The following is an 18,806-nucleotide window of genomic DNA, read 5'->3' as shown; positions in this document are numbered from 1 at the left end:
AAGATGATGAAGAAGAAGATGAAGAAGATGAAGAAGAAGATGAAGAAGAAAAGAGGAAGGATGTCATCATGATGTCCAGCAGAAACACATCTGCTTTATTCCAGAAGAATAGAGACAAAATCGTTTACCTCAGTCACATATGTTAAATAGAAATGTCTGAATCTGTTCTGTAAAATGGGACAGATTCCCCTGGTGTTTGTTGTCCAGAGTACAGGAAATCTGCCCTCTTGTGAAATGTGTGGTTTTGATTTCCAAATCTGACTGAACCCAGTCTTTCTATTAGTCATGTATATAACTTCTCTTGCTTCTCCTTTACCTGCTCTTTGGGTTCTAGGCCGGGAGACAGTAAAGACCTTTATGATCATTTAAACAAAAGGTTTAAAAATGATCTTATGAGTCAGTCTTACCTTCTGCTTGGATCCCTCCTTTATTGTGACCCAGTCCTCTCCATTGGAGCTCACATCCACTTTGTAGGAGCGGACAAAGTACTCCTTCTTGGTTTCCTTGGAGATGGCGCCCTGTGTTCCCACGGCTGAGACAAAGCGGAGAAATCCCAGGTCCACCTGGCAACACAACCCAGAAACACCCAGTTAGCTTGAACCCTGTTAGCTCATGCATTAGGCAAAACAGAGATAAAGGACTGAAAGACCTGCACAGGGAATAGTGCTGCTACCCAGTGCTTTATTCCTGCATCCAAATCAACCAAAACTCTTTAACTTCACAGAAGTCTTGCTAGGTGCAAACGAAGAAAATAGCCAATTAATTAATTGGTTGCAGTATAACTCTCAATGTCCTGCATGTGGATGAGCATCATATACAGTGGGCTTAAAGGCAGGAAGTTGCCAACTAACCCGCTAACCGTGATAGAAAAGATCTGACAGAAGCCACTTCCAGCTACCTTTCGGGGGGCAGCTACTGACAGAGCCACTCATGATGTGGTCTGTTAAGTGGGTTGTCAGTGTTGACCATGTAATTAAAACACTCTGTATGAATGAACATAGAGCCTCTGCCTACTTTCTGAGCAGGGCGAGGCCTGTTAGGCCGATTGTGGGGGACAGGACGGAACCGGTGGGAAGGCCATAATGCGTCTGACGGTGAAAACAGGAGCGTTGGCCCTTCCTCTGGGAGCAGGGGCAGGTCCACAGGAAGTGAGCTCCACCGCCTGGCCTGGCCAGCAGAGCAGAGAGAGAGAGACTCCATTGTCTGTCTGGGGAATTCCTGAGCTGCAGGGAGCAGCTGGTCTCTTTAGGGTTGTGTCCCAAATGGGATGCAACCTATTTCCTATATAGTGCACTATTTTTGACCAGGGCCCTCTATATTGAGAATAAGGTGTCATTTGGGACACACACCCTGGTCTCTCAAGGGCACAGGGAAATGGAAGGCAGGGCTGCCTGCTGGCCACCCTTCTGCTCTGGGCTTCATGTATTAAATATTTATGTACTTTAAACTAGGTGGGGCTTAGTACGGTTGGTTGCTTCATGATATTAGTGTGGGTGTGTTTGTGTCTGTGCTTTTGTCTTGAGTCGCTTTTTTTGCGTCATCGAAGTAGAGCATCTTTCTTTCAGAGAACCGTTAGAGAGAGTCTTTGAGATAATATTGATTTATAGCCTAAAAAACGGTGCAGCTCCATGCCTTCTACTATAAGGGGGTTTAAATGATGAGTTGTGTTTTTGAGGTAGAGGTTTTTTGAGGTTGATGAATTTTGTTATGATGAAGTATGCTATAGTGCGTGGCCCACTCCGCAGCATAGTGCAGCTAGCCAGAGGCTGTGTCACAAATGGAACCCTATTCCTTACAGTGCACTACTTTTGACAAGAGCTCCGGTCAAAAGTAAGGCACTTTGTAGGGAGCAGGGTGCCATCTGGGACACAGACAAGTAGTACTTCAACTGAATTAGTCTTACTTCAACTGAATATAATGACTTACCTAATTCATGTTTGTGCCATCAATACATACAATTCTATTATTGAGTCAACAGTTAACATTTTATTGATACTATTTCCAGGACACCATTTTTTATTTTAATGTCGCCTGGCAGTAATGTGTGCTTTTGTCACGTTCTGACATAAGTTCCTTTGATTTGTCTTTGTTTTAGTATGGTCAGGGAGTGAGTTGGGTGGGTTGTCTATGTTCGGTTTTCTATGTTGTGTTTTGAGTTTGGCCTGGTATGGTTCTCAATCAGAGGCAGGTGTCGTTAGTTGTCTCTGATTGAGAATCATACTTAGGTAGCCTTTTTCCACCTGTGTTTCGTGGGTGTTTATTTTCTGTTCTGTGTTTGTTTTTCACCGTTCAGGACTGTTTTCGTTTCGTTCTCGTGTTTTGTTATTTCCTGTTCGAGTATTCGTTTTCATTAAAAGAGAATATGAATACTTTACCACGCTGCACCTTGGTCCTCCTCTCTCTCTCCCAGCAGCGAGCGTTACAGCTTTAGGCTCCTTTATGACAAATCTTTGGCTGTATAGGTAGTCTGCTGATTTAATTGGATCATCTTGGCTTTTATATTAAAGGGATATATCTAGGCCCCATGTCGATAGCAAGTTTCCCCCGGATGCCACAGCTATGGATAAAACTGCCAACCCATCACTGTGCGTAATTTATCCCCAACCTGGCCGTTTTTGAATTACAGTGAGATTGACATGTTATTGAAACCTGTGAGGTAAGCTTATGCAGGAAAGGTTTCCTTCCTCTCCAAAGACAAAGTATTTATAGAGGCGTACTGCTTGAGGAGAAACGTTTGTCTCGGGTCTGTGACGTTGGAAACCAGGAAAGGGCCGTACATCTGTAGAACACATTTGGGCCTGGCTGCTCTGCGAGTGAATGTTGTTAGCGGAAAGAGATGAAAACAAAGGAGTCCTCAGAGACTGTTGGAGGAGTTCCCATCACCCTAAGAGACAACACGAAGGATGCGATATTTAGGTCCCATAATATGATCCAATGCCACTTGTCAGAAGAAACAAATCAGAATCATACTGGAAGATTTATTATAGACTGAGCGTGGCATTTTATTTAGGAACGTTGGGCATCATGGTTGAAGACTGTAGAAGAATTCAATTATTCTGGTATGCTTTAGTCATTAACTAGTTATAAAACTGCACATTTTTCTCTCTGCCCCGTGGCTAAATGAGTAGAATTGGATGGAATTACTTGTAAATTGTAAAATCTTCTGGTATGGACGTGGGCACGCAGACTCACGAGCCAACAAAGCCTCTCATGATGAGTTCCGTTTTTTTTGTGGCCTCCACTCCCGCCAAAGTTGCCCATCTCTGATGTAGAATATGTTAACATGATCAAAAGCGCCAAGCCACACCCTCAACTGACCTCCCCATGAGTGCCTCTGTCACTTTAGAGAACCTTGTTCAGTGAACGTCGTAGCTTTATTTCCCCTGCATGTGGTCAGAACCCTTTTCTTGTCCTGATCTTGTCCAGTCTCACCCCACAGTTATGACACAGCACTTTCGTGACAAAGTGGGTCACAGCAGTCAGTCACAGCAGCCTAGTGCTGGTTACAAGCTCTTTCTCTCCTCGCCAGAAAAACACCAATATCCTGTTTTGAAGGATGTGCCAATGTTTTTGTTCAATCTCATTTAGTCACGGTCCGGCTGATGAATGCAGCCGTTTCTGCATCCCATTGTTTTCTCCATTAAAGGCCTGAGCAGAGGGTTTTATTTTCAGCCACAGAGTGTCAACGCTGCCAAGTGTTGAGTAATTAGGAATATGGGAGAGTAATTAGCATCAGTCCTTTCATAGAGGAAGTCTGGCCAATAGGCTTGGCCGGCCGCTGCAGAGTTCATGTCAGATAGAATAGGAAACGGTGGACAGAGTGTTCAGCTCAGAGGTTTCTATCATAATAAAGGGCTTTGGTTTGGTTGCGAGATCAACTTGAGACTGGGACTGAAGCAGAGCAACAAGGTCTTTCGTGCCAAGACAACCCAGGACACTGTCCACAACTCCTCTGTACTCAAGTGGACTCAAGCCCATGTGTACTCAAGTGGACTTTGCCTTTGGCAAACAATCTCAGCAGTTTTTAATTTATACAGATTTGTTGACGGGCTCTTTAATTACACTGCTGTGCATGATTCTCAATTGTATCACGAATACCATTGAGTACATGGATCAAATGTTCAAGTGGCTCAAGGAGTCTTAACAGCGTGGCTTGTGTGCTAGAAAGGGGTTGCCATGACTTTGTTGAAGGCGGAGGGGAATATATAGAAACTCTAGGGGATTTACCAGGATAGGCTATAAGGAATGTACAGCTCTATGGTAACACTACAGCTTCACCATAGAGTGCCAGTTCCCAGGGGTCCTCTGTCACTCACATAGCCCACACAAACCCATGCAGAGTCACACACACCCACACACTACAGTAGCAAGTCCATCTGGGGCTTGACGTTCCCAGGGGTCCTCTGTCACTCACACAGCCCACACAAACCCATGCACACACCACACACACACACCCCCCACACAAACCCATGGGGAGGCTATTTCTTCCTCTCCCAGAGAGTTCGGGAGTGAGGCCAAAACCAGGACACTGTGGTGCCTTCCCATCCTTTAGACTGTGTTACTGCATTATTCTGTGGTCATGTAATTATATACCCTGATTTACAGACTTCCCATGGTTTGAAGCGCGACACATTTGCAAAATGCTTTGGGGTCAAACTATGGGGGAAGTCCATTTGATAAATGTGTTTTTTTTTCATATCAGTTCATATCAGTTATTGCATTTGGTTGTATTAAAATACATGACATATTATTCTATTCTATTATTATTATTCTATTCTGTTCTAGTAATGCAATCTTGAAGTACATGTTCGTGCTCAGTTCAGAGTTATTGGAGTGTGATTATATTGAAAGACAATATAACCACTTTACTGCTGGAGTTCTGTTTTGGGGGGGAAAACACAGTCTGTTCAGTTCATCGTGTTTGGAGTGTTGGTGTAGAGTAGTGTTACAGAATAGCCTCATGTAACAATCTGCATTTACAACAAGAAGCATCCCCCTGAGGGTGTTGCTACCTTTACCAAACTAGATTATAGAAGTCATGTCCCTGTTAGACAGTGTGTGTAGGAAGGAGCTTAATCAACCCAAATGCCAACTAGTCTAGTCAGTCTGGCCTCTCGATCACAATCTGTCTTGTTTGTGACTTTATGATGTTTATTTTTCCAAGAATGTCATTCTTGAACACCCTCATGACCTGTGCTGCAAGGATCACACACACGCACGCACACACGCACGCACACACGCGCACACGCACGCACGCACGCACGCACGCACGCACGCACGCACACACACACACACACCACACACACACACACACACACACACACACACACACACACACACACACACACACACACACACACACACACACACACACACACACACACACACACACACACACACACACCACACACACACACACACACACACCACACACACACGCACGCACGCACGCACACACACACACACACACACACACACACACACACACACACACACACACACACACACACACACACACACACACACACACACACACACACACACACACACACACACACACCTACCTAATGGATCACACACTTCTCATTAGGGATGCAGGCAGACAGCCGTGTCATTGGTTCAGACTGGTGGAGACAGACCTGAGTCTCCCACACTGTCTGCCTACAACCCCCGGACTGTGTGCACTCTTAAAACTTTTCACTATGACAGTAGCTGCCCGAACTGGTAGCGGTGAAGGACAAAACACACAGTCCGGGATGAGTCTAGAACAACCAACTGTTGCTCAACCCAGGGCTTCATGTGCAGCCATGATGTTTTACACGCACCAAAAGCATTGGTACTGTCACTGACACACATATGTAACTCTATTCACCTATGTAGTGCACTACTTTCCAACTGTTTGGGACGCAGCCAAAAGCATTGGTACTGTCACTGACACACATATGTAACTCTATTCACCTATGTAGTGCACTACTTTCCAACTGTTTGGGACGCAGATGCCACACATGTAACCCAGCTGCCCCAGGGCTGTCTCTTACCTGAATCCACTCTCTGCTGGAGTCTTCAGAGGGGGTCCAGCCATTCTCTTTGTAGTTGAGTCTGGAGCGCTCAGGAGACCAGTTAGAGTTGTACTGAGAGGAGGCAGTGATCTGATCCGAGGTGATCGCCCCTGACTCCATCCCCAGGTCCTCCACACACTTAAAGTCTGTCAACAGAGATATAGAACCTGAGTTAGACTTTATTTGGACAGTCCTCTGTTGATCAGTGTTTCTCAATCCTGGTCCTGGGGACCCAAGGGGTTGACGATTTTAGTTTTTGTCCTGTTACTAACACAGTGGTTTCAGCTAATCTACTTATCATTAGGTGTCTGAGGGCTAGGGGAAATGTTTAATGTGCATCACTTTGGGTCCCCAGGACAAGAATTTGAGCAACACTGCTATAAATGTTTGACAGATTAAATCATCAATAGACCATCAACGGCAACTCTGTTGTTAAACAGCAACTTTTTGGGGTTATGGTTAGAGTTAGGTTTTGGGGTTAGAATTAGGGTGAGGGCTATGAGTCTCCATCCTCTGTCTTGTCCTGTCAGTCTCTAAAGAGATGTTGTGTGACTCAGGGAGGTCTTGGCCTCGAAGACAACTTGGAAGAGAAATGCAATGGGAAAGAACTGTGTCTTACTGGAACTAAACGCGAACTTCCTCAAGACTCTCTGAACTGAGTCAGAAGAAAAGAACAGCACGTTCTTGTATATCTCAGCTGGAGCCATTCAAAGATGACACATCTAGAACCTTCCGTAACGAGCCACAGAGTACACCACAGAGGTACTGGGTTGACTAACTCTTGACATCTCTAAAAAAATCACACACACACAAACTAGAAGCATCCTTTTTTAAAGTAGCTTTTTTTTCAAGATATGTTATTAATAAGTTAATAATGTCAAATATTATTAAGAGATTCCCAAAAGCAAGCGTAGGCCCACACGTTGACGCAAACAATGTCATGTCTTTATTGAATTAATGTTTTTCTTTACTTATTTTAAATGTTGCAGGATGAAAAAACCAAACATAGAACACCATACGAACACGCACACACACACACACACACACACACACACACACACACACACACACACACACACACACACACACACACACACACACACACACACACACACACACACACACACACACACACACACACACACACACACACACACTCACTATTACTTCCCTATCAGTCAGGTTGGAAGTAAAAATGTGTGTGCCGAAATGTTCTTAAAACTGTTTAGACTTTTTTTTCCATTACATGAGAGGAAGGCGGATGGAATGTAATGTTGTCAGATATCAGTATTCCTCCTGTTCCCCTGATGACTTAATCTTATCACTTGGAACACTCCATACTGCGGCTTTGATCACATTAACTGTTGAAATAGTCTCTGATAAGGTCTTTCATTTAGATTGCAGTGATATGTGGATATTTTGAGGTTCTGCCGCTGCGTGCTGAGAGGAGCGAACAGGAGTAGACTCATGAATAGAAATGGTAGAATTAACAGAAAGCTGAGAGGAGATAGGAGGGACATAGACTGTTCTTATTCTCTGGGATGTGGTGTCTTAAGACCATCCTGGCTCTGTGTGTTTGTGAGGCATTTAGACCCTGTGTCACCAGTCAGCCCACACACTGTCCTTCCTGACCTCCCCCTCCCCGCCCCCATCCCAGCTAATCCCCTCCCTGCCCCAATCCCACCTACTGTGAGTGCACTTAGAGTTGGACACTGTGGCCCCGGAGTTATATACAAGTACGCCCCCTGTGCAGGATGCAAGTCTGTGGCATGGCAGTTCTGGCTGGGACAAGGTTTAACGTGAGGTAGGAGGCTGTACTAACCCTCTGGTGTCTGTCCCTGTGGCAGGCTCTTCTCTCTGACAGTGTAATTGGCTGAGAAGCCCTCTCTGGCGATGGCGTTGTCAGTGTTGATGGTCATAGACAGGATCCCAGTGTAGGAGATGACCCGTCCAGGACTGCTGTTACCACAGTACCGCCCGATGTGGGGACCCACTGGGAGGGATTGAGGGAGGGAGGGAGGGAGAGAGAGAGAGAGAGAGTTAAGGAAATAGGAACAGAAAGAGGAACAGAAAGAGGAACAGAAAGAGGAACAGAAAGACAATAACACAGTGTTATGTCAACTCTATGACAGTAGGTGCCAAGACAACATCATGATTCAGCTATAGTGAGCTCCAAAAGTATTGGGACAGTGAATTGTTTGTTGTTGTTTTAGCTCAATACTCCAGCACTCTGCTGTAATTTGAGAGTATTTTCATCCATACAGTATCGGGTGAACCGTTTAGAAATTAGAGCACTTTTTGAACATACTGTAGGCCTCCTATTTTAGGGGGCCAAAAGTTTTCAAGTAGTCAAGCGTTTAGTATTTGGTCTCATATTCCTAGCACACAATGACAAACTACAAGCTTGTGACTCCACAAACTTGTTGGAAACATTTCCTGTTTGTTTTGGTTGTGTTTCAGAATAGCTTGTGCCCAATGGAAAGTAATGGTAATATATTGTGTCATTTTAGAGTCACTTTCTACTACTACCATGATAACGGATAGTCCTGAAGGAATCATGAATAATGATGAGTGGTTAGTTACAGACACACAAATATCATACCCCCATTACAATAACAGGGGAGGTTAGCATGCTTTTTTTGGGGGGGTAACTTTCTCACTCATCATTTTTCCTGATTCATTCAGGATTATCCGGTACCATGGTAGTATCCACATTAATGTAGAAGTGTTTAGAAATACACTCTATTCTTATTTTCAGTCAACGTGACTCCAAAATGACAGGTGTATGGCACAGAAAAAATGTCCCTCAACTCCAATTATGTGTCAAGGTAATATATTGAATGTTTACTTCCCTATTTTGTCTCCATTTCCCTCTCTTTTTTGTCAAATGTATTGTGACAAAGTAAATAACTCTCTGGGATATAGGCGACAGTGTTTTGTCTGCTATCTGGACTGTTACACATCTACACACCGCAAATACAAAGCTTTAGCAGACACCGGGACAGACAACATGTTTATTGAGAGTCCTGGCAGGCATGTATACAGCACTAGCCCAGCTATGAGGAGCCCAGCTATGAGGAGCCTAGCTATGGGGAGCCCAGCTATGGGGAGCCCAGCTATGGGGAGCTCAGCTATGGGGAGCCCAGCTATGGGGAGCCCAGCTATGAGGAGCCCAGCTATGAGGAGCCCAGCTATGGGGAGCCCAACTATGAGGAGCCCAGCTATGAGGAGCCCAGCTATGGGGAGCCCAGCTATGGGGAGCCCAGCTATGAGGAGCCCAGCTATGGGGAGCCCAGCTATGGGGAGCCCAGCTATGAGGAGCCCAGCTATGGGGAGACCAGCTATGAGGAGCCCAGCTATGAGGAGCCCAGCTATGGGGAGCCCAGCTATGGGGAGCCCAGCTATGAGGAGCCCAGCTATGAGGAGCCCAGCTATGAGGAGCCCAGCTATGAGGAGCCCAGCTATGGGGAGCCCAGCTATGAGGAGCCCAGCTATGAGGAGCCCAGCTATGGGGAGCCCAGCTATGAGGAGCCCAGCTATGAGGAGCCCAGCTATGAGGAGCCCAACTATGAGGAGCCCAGCTATGAGGAGCCCAGCTATGAGGTGTGTGATAGTTTCTAAAGGGCTGTGCCAGTCCTGTCTCGAATGGCACATTATTCCCTTTCTAGTGTTCTAGTTTGGGACGAAGACCCTAGCCTGGCAAGGCCCTAGTATAGAGGGAGTCTCAGGGAGACAGACAAAGCAGTGTGCCTAGCTAGGCACCACTCTGATGCTTTTCAATGTACATTTCCTCCTCTTCTCTTCAGACCTCAGCCCAATCACACAACAATGGAGACCGGGCAAGGCATTCCAGTGAAAAACCATCACTGTAGACCATGAATAGTGTAGGTTCTGCCTGTCTCCTTAATGTGCTAAATCAATCTGTGTGGCCTGGTGGGTGAAAACAATAGCACTGTTGGCTGATGAGACAAATCTGTTTTTCTTTCTTCCTCCATCTCTCTCTTTGGTGATCTTTTTCATTCTCTCCCCCTCTCTCTTTCTTTTTCAACACAAGCCCTTCACATTTCCCTCCCTACCTCCCTTTCTCACCTGCAGGGAACCCGTCCCAGATCTCCAGCCAGTCGTAGCGACACAGTGCCCCGGGTGGAGGGGTGGTGTCAGGTTCCATGTCGAACGCGTCGAAGTCCACCACGATCTCGGACATCTTGGGGGCGATGACCATGAAGGTGCAGTCCAGGTTGTTGGGGTACTTGTCTGGGAAGCCTGGCGTCTTTATTACGCCCTTGGATGAGGTGAAGTTTCTGGAACACTCAGGCCCTATGGAGAAGTTGAGAGAGGAATATGTATTGTATGTTAAGCGTTGCATGTCATTATCCTGTTTTGATGAATAATATTTGCGTCAATGGCTGTAGGTTTTTGTCTTCAAGCTTGTATTAAATGTATTAATGCAGTTAATAAGCTTCATTCTTATATGCCTGTAACAATAATCATAGTTGAGGATCTGAAAACAAGAAAGGTGTTGCCATAACTAGAATGTTGTAATTTAGGATTATTTGATGGGCCACTGTCATAAATGGTTCATGGGCCCTGAGTCCATTTACTCCATTATCACTGAGGTGTCCACTGAGCCTGTTCCTATTGGTCATACCCTCGGTGCCACTAGCTGGCTATGTCTGTGTTTTGACTGGGGGGAACCGTCTGGTATTTATTGACTGCTGCAGTCAGACACAAACACTCTGGGTTGTTTTTGGAGACGTCGCCCAACAAACCCCTCACCCCAACTACACCCCACCCCAACAAACCCCTCACCCCCACTGCACGCCACCCCAACAATCCCCTCACCCCAACAAACCCCTCACACCAACTGCACCCCACCCAAACAAATCCCTCACCCCAACTACACCCCACCCCAAAGAAACCCTCACCCCCACTGCACCCCACCCCAACAAACCCCTCATCCCAACTTCACCCCACCCCAACAAATCCCTCGCCCCAACTACATCCCACCCCAACAAACCCCTCATCCCAACTTCACCCCACCCCAACAAATCCCTCACCCCAACAAACCCCTCACCCTCACTCCACCCCACCCCCAATGAGTCTCAGTCAGGAAGAGACCCATCCCCACTGTGAAGACTGAAGAGCTCTTTTCATGGTTGTCTGGCCCCTGTACACATTCAGCTTCTACAACTAATGTACAACATGTTCGATACAACGGTTCTGGTGACACAACAGAGAGCTTGCGCTGTCTCCACAATGCTTTGTGTAATTATTTTACATAATTGTATCAAAACCATTGCTCATAATGCATAGTACAGTGTACAGGACCTATGAGCCTGTTGGTAGACCCCCACATGCCTATGAAGACAGACACAGTTCACCTCAGTCCAAAAGCCAGGGAGTCACTCGACCCTCTTCCCCCTGTCATAAAGGGGCATGTGCAAGCCCAGGTTACTGTTGTAACATCGACTGCTCTTTGTAAGGAAGACGAGATGACAGAGGCACACAGTGTTGATGAGAGATTGTCTTTCCTGCACATACGCCCATCAATGAATCTCCTGCCAAACTCCACCCACTTTGATGGAGACCCTTCCCTATCTAAGCCACAGTTTGATGTGGTTCTGTAAAAATGGCCGTCTTTCAAAACCACAAGACGTGTTTTTGGTTCGAGGAATGGCAGTGAAACGACAGTGAGAGGAGAGAGCTAGACAGATATAGCCTTACGGTTCTGTGGAGGACCCGGTGTGTATCATTTACACGACCATTGATGCATATTATGTGGTCAATGAGAGGAGGAGCTCTGGCAATGGCGGGCAGATGTGCTCCATTTGTTTGTTGTATCCCAAATGACACCCTATTCCCTATATAGTGAGTGCACTGCTTTTGACCAGGGCTCTGGCTGAAAGTAGTGCACTATGTAGGGAATAGGGTGGTATTTGGGACGCAAGCCATATTCATTAGTCACCCTGACGATATGCTATCTTTAACACAAATGGTGCTTGTCGTCATCACGAGAGTCGTTTACGACCATTTCCAGTGTTGCGTTTCTCTCTTTGTAATGGTAGACTTGTAGTCAGCGCCGTAGCTTGGTTTGTCACAGTATATTACATTGGTAAATGGGAGCATAGCCATAGAGGGAACAACAGGGCAATATGCTTTTGCGAATGTAATGGGTTTTTAAATGTGACAAGAGGGGACTCCAACATGTCATGGGATTATGTAGGCGGGCCAATTTTTAACTCATACACTTGGGTGTGTCCCAAATTATACCCTCTTGTACCCTATATAGTGCACTACTTCTGACTACAACTTTTTGAAGATACAGTGCGCTATATAGGGAATAGGGTGCCATTTGGGGCGCACTCTTGGTTAAAACAACCCACATTTGGCTGCCCCACCCAACTCCCCCCGCCTCTACCTCCCTCTGCTGTTCTAGATTCAGCCTATCCTTGCCAGAGCATCCATTTAATGTGTAGGTCACCCTCAATCCTCCAATGACAAACAGCCCATTAACTAAATGAGCCTGGGGTCTCCTGCACCTGTCTGGTACATCCTCTCTACTCTCTCTCTCTCTCTATTTCTCTCTCTCTATCTCTTTATACTTCTCTCTTTCACTCTTTCCTCTCTTTCACTCTCTCCTCTCTTTCACTCTTTCCTCTCTTTCACTCTCTCCTCTCTTTCACTCTCTCCTCTCTCTCTCTCTCTCTCTCTCTCTCTCTCTCTCTCTGAGACTTGAGCCTGTAAAACCTTGAACAGAAGACTCAGCCTCTTAGTGCCAAATCCTTACTCCCACTTAAGCCGCATTTTCCCTTAGTCTCCCGTTGCTATCAATGAATCACTAAGTGAACATGTGACTTAAGTGGAAGTTAGAATTTGCCCCTAAGACGTTAAGTCTGTATTTGAACAGAGGGACACAAGTAATAACACACAATAGTTAGAAATACTTTACAAACGGTTCAACACCAAAGAGGCTGACCTGTCTTGAAGACCTCGTAACGTACGGAGAATCCAGCCCCGTGGGTTTCGTAGTCGGACACAAACTTGATGAGAAGCTGGCTGCCGCTTGAGATGATAGGGGAGGGGGCGATCTTCCCACAGAATTTCCCCAGGGTTGGAGCCTTCTCGTCCCCACCGTTAAACACCTCCACATAGTCATACCTGAGGAGAAGACATAGGAGAGGATCAGTGTAAGACTTACTGTACAAAACTGCTGCTGCTATAGCTAACAATAGTGTGGCAGTAGTAGTAGTAGTAGTAGTAGTAGTAGTAGTAGTATAAAGCCTTGTCAGAGCCAGAACGACCCGTAGAAAGGCCTCCCGAGTGGCGCAGTGGTCTAAGACACTGCATCACAGTGCTAGCTGTGCCACTCGAGATTCTGGGTTTGAGTCCAGGCTCTGTCATGGCTGGCCGTGGCCCGAAGACTCATGGTGCGGTGCACAATTGGCCCAGCATCGTCTGGGTTAGGGGAGGGTTTGCCCGGCAGGGATGTCCTTGTCCCATCGCTCACTAGTGACTCCTGTGGCGGGCCGGGCGCAGTGCACGCTGACACGGTCGCCAGGTGTTCGGTGTTTCCTCCGACACATTGGTGCGGCTGGCTTCCGGATTAAGTTGAAATTGTGCCAAAAAGCAGTGCGGCTTGATTGGGTTGTGTTTCGGTGGACGCACGGCTCTCGACCTTCGCCTCTCCCGAGCCCGTACAAGAGTTGCAGCAATGAGACAAGACTGTAACTCCCAATTGGATACCAAATTGGGGAGATTTAAAAAAATAAATATTAAAAAATAATAATAAAGAACGGGCTGGAGCCCATATTGTTTCTATAGCGTGAATGAGGAATTGAACCCCCAACCTTTGAATCTCAGACTGGACATTAACATTTACATTCTAGTTATATAACTGACGCTCTTATCCAAAGCGACTTACAGTTAGTACATTCGTCCTAAGATAGCTAGCTGGGACAAGCACATGTCACAGGCAGAGTAAGTATAATTTTCCTCAATAAAGAAGCTGTCAGCCAAGTTAGAGCTAGAAAGGGGAGGGGGGAGTCAAACACACCTGTTGGTTCAGGAAAAAGGCCCCAGAGTTGATCAAACAATACGGAAACAACAATCAGTTTGGATTCCAGGCTATGTTGCACATAGCGTCATTCCAAGACCAACTCAGACAGCGGTTTGGGTTAATCATACAATAGCTCTGCTCCTTAAACCCAACTCCTTTGTTAGGTTTAGAGATTTGACCACACGCCCTCAATCTACTGAGATGAAAAGACCGTTGTAGAATGCTATGGATGAATGATATGGGAGTTGAGGTAACTCCTGAGGGTCTATACCCACTGGGAGGGTTATAATAACAAGACAACCAAGATGAGGAAACATGAGAACGTTTGTACTCCCACGGAGCAGTATGTTCCAGAGGGGACTTCATCTGCCTCTGTTATCAGTGTTCCATGGGAACCTCAGACAATATCACCTCACACATTATCGACCCATAAATTATCGGCTCATGCATTGTCGCCTCATACATGGTCACTTCATACATTATAACCTCATACATTATCACCTGAAATATTATCAGCTCATTCTTAAATAGACCCATTCCCTGTGCCCTACCACTCTGGGTCAGCTAACAAAGATAATTCTCTAATCTCTACAGTACTAGAATGTGCGTACATGTTTGTGTGTGTACTGTAACGTCTGTGTGTGTACTGTAACGTCTGTGTGTGTACTGTAACGTCTGTGTGTGAGTGTTTGAGAACAAGTGGAGGATAACCCAACCCTAATCCTGGTTACCCAGAAGTAAAGTTCTCGCGAAAGTTGTCACTCCCGTTTAAAGTGAATCTGTCCACAAAACATGAACCCAACCCCAACCCTTCTGTTTAATACTGTACCTAATTACATTAAACGTAATTGGGTGTGAACTGTTAAGGCACTCTCTCTCTCATGTGTGACCGTGTGTATGTGTGTGAAATGCGGAGATGAAATGATGAGCTCATGGTGCCTGTTGGAGAACATACTACTTTTTTTCCAGGCACAGCCGAGCCAACAACCCTTTTCCTTTCTGAGCCAGCTGTGGAAACAGCCTCTGCCTGGCCTGCAAAAATAAGTCTAGGGCTACGCCCCAAATGGCACCCTGTTCCCTATGTAGTGCCCTACTTTTGACCAGGGCCCTGGTCAAAAGTAGTGCACTATATAGGGAATAGGATGCCATTGGGGACGTATCCTAGGCTTTACACACAGCTACTTCATCAGCAAGTTTGCCCAGGAGTTTGATTCTGTACGTAGACAGCCCCATCATGGTACATTGGCATAGGAATTTCTCTCTGTGGACAAGTTGTTTTCTCATGGCTAAGAACACAAGCCCTTGTAAAAAGCTGTTGACGTGAGGTTTTAGACAATGCCCTTTTCAAGGCAACTGTTAGAGGCCAGGTTTGTTCTCTCATTGGGCTCTCAGGCACCTCTCTGGGGTGTGTGTTTGTGTGTGTGTGAGAGAGTATATCTTTGTAACCCAGCCTGCTAACATATGGACAACACGTGAACCAATAGTATCTACTCTAACCACATGAATCAATGTGAACACACTAACCGTTTTGTTTACCCCACAGATCACACATAATGGGATCAATATGTAAAATGAAAACAGCAACAATGCAAGTACTGGATGGTACTCAAGGGTGAATTAGTATTTTCTGAATCCTGTATAGTTGACTCTTCCTAATCCCATGGCTGCTGTCTAAGCAGGCTTGATGACGACGGCTGTCTCTGTCCCACTCCCCCAAAAACTCCCCATCCTCGGGTGGATTAGAGATCACCAATGAAGGGTTCCACCTCTCCTCTTTTTAATTTCCCTGTAGGATTCACTGTGGGTTCTTTTTGCTGTCTGTGTGGAAATAAAGGGGGAAGGATGGGGTTGCTCATCCTCCTCAGCTGCTTGGCCCAATTGAACTGCAAACGGAGTGGGGTTGGGAGGACGAGGAGAGAGAGCGAAAGAGAAAGACAAAAGAGAGAAAGGGAGGGAGGGGTTGGTGTCTGTCTGCACCAGCAGGGAGGCACAGTGTTGCATTCTGTTCTAAGACACACCATCTGTAGGGTTGCATCTAATTTTAGGGCCGGGGGAGTGACTGGGAGTGAGTGAGTTTGTCCTGGAAGTGTGTCTCTGTCTCTGGCAACGGTGTTACAGCTGTGTCTGGCTAACGGTATGTCTGACTGTGTCTGATGAGACATTTTCCATCTGCCCTGGAGCAGGACCCGGCTGAGACTCAGACAGAGTGTGTCCGTCCATCGACAGTTTCCAGTTTCCAGCCTGTTTGACACCGCAGGCTGAATTAACCCTGAGCGTGGCTTTGCCAGTGGAATCACTAATGACTTGACTTCTCTAGCGAGAGGAGAGGAGAGGATGGAGGGAGGCTGCTAGCCTTGCAGGCACACTGATTTATTCCCAGCGAGTATTTTGTGTGTGTGTGTGTGTGTGTGTGTGTGTGTGTGTGTGTGTGTGTGTGTGTGTGTGTGTGTGTGTGTGTGTGTGTGTGTGTGGTGTGCGTGCGTGCGTGCGTGCAAGTAAAGAAAAGCTGGCCGGGTTGTAAACGTTCCCATGATGCCTTCCAGATGATAGATGATGGAGAGAATATAGCCGTGGGGAGGGTAAGGTAACACAACTAGCATAGTCCAAATGGTAATAAGATATATGATATAGGAGGACAATTATTGTGTTAGAATATCACATTCAGTTGTTAAGGAAGTCCTTACTTTAGGACAAGAAGGTTACTACTGTTTTAAGCCCCAGATGGACTTGCTATTGTAGTGTGTGCGTGTGTGTGTGTGTGTGTGTGTGTGTGTGTGTGTGTGTGTGTGTGTGTGTGTGTGTGTGTGTGTGTGTGTGTGTGTGTGTGTGTGTGTGTGTGTGTATTTGTAGTGAACCATAGTAAAGCACTTACCAGACCATTCTCCTAAGAGGCCATGAATAACCTAACCAGCGATTCTACTGGACAATAAGGGGGAAAGTAGTCTATTTAACAAGGGTGTGAGGATAGATTTTTGGTTGGTTAATAGGGCTGTCTCAGTGAGCAATGAAAGCCCCAGGTCAGGCCTGTATAGCCATCTGCATTCTATCTCCCCATGGTGCTGCTTTTACGAGTCCATCTGAGTGGGGCATGATGCAAATGAATAAAAATGGCATACATACACAACATCACTGAAGTGCGAGCACTAGTGCTTTACAAGAGGCCACTTAAAACGCTTCCCACAGGTCAAATAAAGCCTGCCGTGAACAGAATGAATAGATTTTATAATGCAGTGTTCATTTAAACATTGGAAACACATTTTATACCCTAAGCTGTGACTGTCTGTGACCAATAAACTAGTCAGGTGCAAAAGATTGTCGTCATAATTCATGTATGTTTTATGTTTGGAGTTTGATTGATGGTATTGATTGATTATGAGGATCTCTTGGCTGGTGCATTAACAACCACGTGTTTTTACAGGTGATCATAAGCTACACAATGTACATAGGCAGAGGATAATAGACAGATTCCCTTAAGGACCAGACAGGACATTGCAAATTTCGGCCACACGCAGGTGATCCTCACCTGCTGGGTGTCGACAAACAACGTACCATAATTACCTGGGTCTTCAACAATAGAGCGCCATTTTACAGGTCTAGCTAAGGTGTCTAGAAACAGCGTAAGCCACTGTTAATGAGCACAACGTTACAAAACACCTGTCTACTCAGGCCTTGAACAAATACAGTCAAATTGAACCTAGGGGGCCAACCACTTAAATGTGTCACTATACCAAATGCCTCAGTCAGTGTACCGTTTAGGTTAAACAAACATTTAAAGTGTGTACCCAAGTCTAAATACTGAAAATGAAACGTATATGCCTTTGAGAGTTAACGGGAAAAGAGCCCTTTGTCAGATGACACACCGTCTACCCTTCTACACATTTAAGTGAGTTTAGCGAAAGCAATAAACACTGTCAGTCTGGCCGCGTTTTGACCTGGTTTTAGTATTTGTCACCAAGACAAGTTTATCACCCCTTTCTGCCTGAGCCTGAGGGGACATACCTCACAGAGACGGAACCCACTCCCCAAAACATATGATGTTAATTAACTCAAACTCACCACCTCAACCTCCTCTCAACCTCCCCTGGTAATGGCCTCCTCTCCGCACAGCTTGACAGACAAAGTCTGCATCCCAAATAGCACCCTATTCCCTATATAGCGCACTACTTTTGACCAGTACCCATGTAGGGAATTAGGTGCCATTTGGGACGCATTCCGGACAGATAGACAGGCAGCCAGACAAACACTGTCACCTTCTCTCTGAAAGAAAAGCAGTGTTCCCTAATGGGGCTTACTGGGCTGTGTGATTCCAGCCGGCTGGCCACAAACACCTCTGTTTCAGCCTTGTAGTGTCTGACTGACCCCGAGATGGAAACACAGACATGGTGACTGGAGTCCTAATGATGATTGGTGATCAAGGCTATTTTTCATCCATATTATAGCACAACAACGTACTTATCAATACATTAATGTTTGTCCTGGCGGTCATTAGAAAGATGTCAATGATCAATTTCTACACAGCACACCTGAAAAACACAAACACCTTTGAGTTGATTCACAAGAGTGACCAGACCATGTCCACTCTCTTCTATCCACATGGGCAGGCAGAGGACACAGCAGTATCTCTTATTTTTAGACTACAGCTGTACTCCAGTCCACTGCCTGTTCTGTTTTGATACAACTGTAGTCAGTGG

At 45.9% G+C, this 18,806-nt stretch overlaps 1 protein-coding gene and 1 long non-coding RNA gene across 2 annotated transcripts in view; one reads left to right on the top strand and one right to left on the bottom strand.

The window, feature by feature from the left end:
• Positions 1-18,806, bottom strand: part of LOC135514840 (neuropilin-1a-like) — a 51,465-nt gene that overhangs the window by 12,845 nt on the left and 19,814 nt on the right. Inside the window, exons 3-7 of the mRNA XM_064938498.1 lie at positions 13,036-13,217; positions 10,149-10,376; positions 7,882-8,052; positions 6,039-6,205; positions 408-563 (exon numbers count right to left, since the gene is read on the bottom strand). Coding sequence (XP_064794570.1) covers positions 408-563; positions 6,039-6,205; positions 7,882-8,052; positions 10,149-10,376; positions 13,036-13,217 — 904 coding nt within the window. The remainder of the gene's footprint in view (positions 1-407; positions 564-6,038; positions 6,206-7,881; positions 8,053-10,148; positions 10,377-13,035; positions 13,218-18,806) is intronic.
• On the top strand, positions 7,778-10,259 carry LOC135514844 (uncharacterized). The gene is made up of 3 exons (XR_010451738.1): positions 7,778-7,863; positions 8,818-8,887; positions 10,114-10,259. It is a non-coding gene; the product is annotated as an uncharacterized LOC135514844 (long non-coding RNA).

Source organism: Oncorhynchus masou, chromosome 3 (assembly GCF_036934945.1).
Source record: "Oncorhynchus masou masou isolate Uvic2021 chromosome 3, UVic_Omas_1.1, whole genome shotgun sequence".
In the NCBI taxonomy this organism is placed as follows: Eukaryota; Metazoa; Chordata; class Actinopteri; order Salmoniformes; family Salmonidae; genus Oncorhynchus; species Oncorhynchus masou.
Note: the sequence above shows the minus strand (reverse complement) of the source record. Positions and strands in the feature narration are given on the sequence as shown.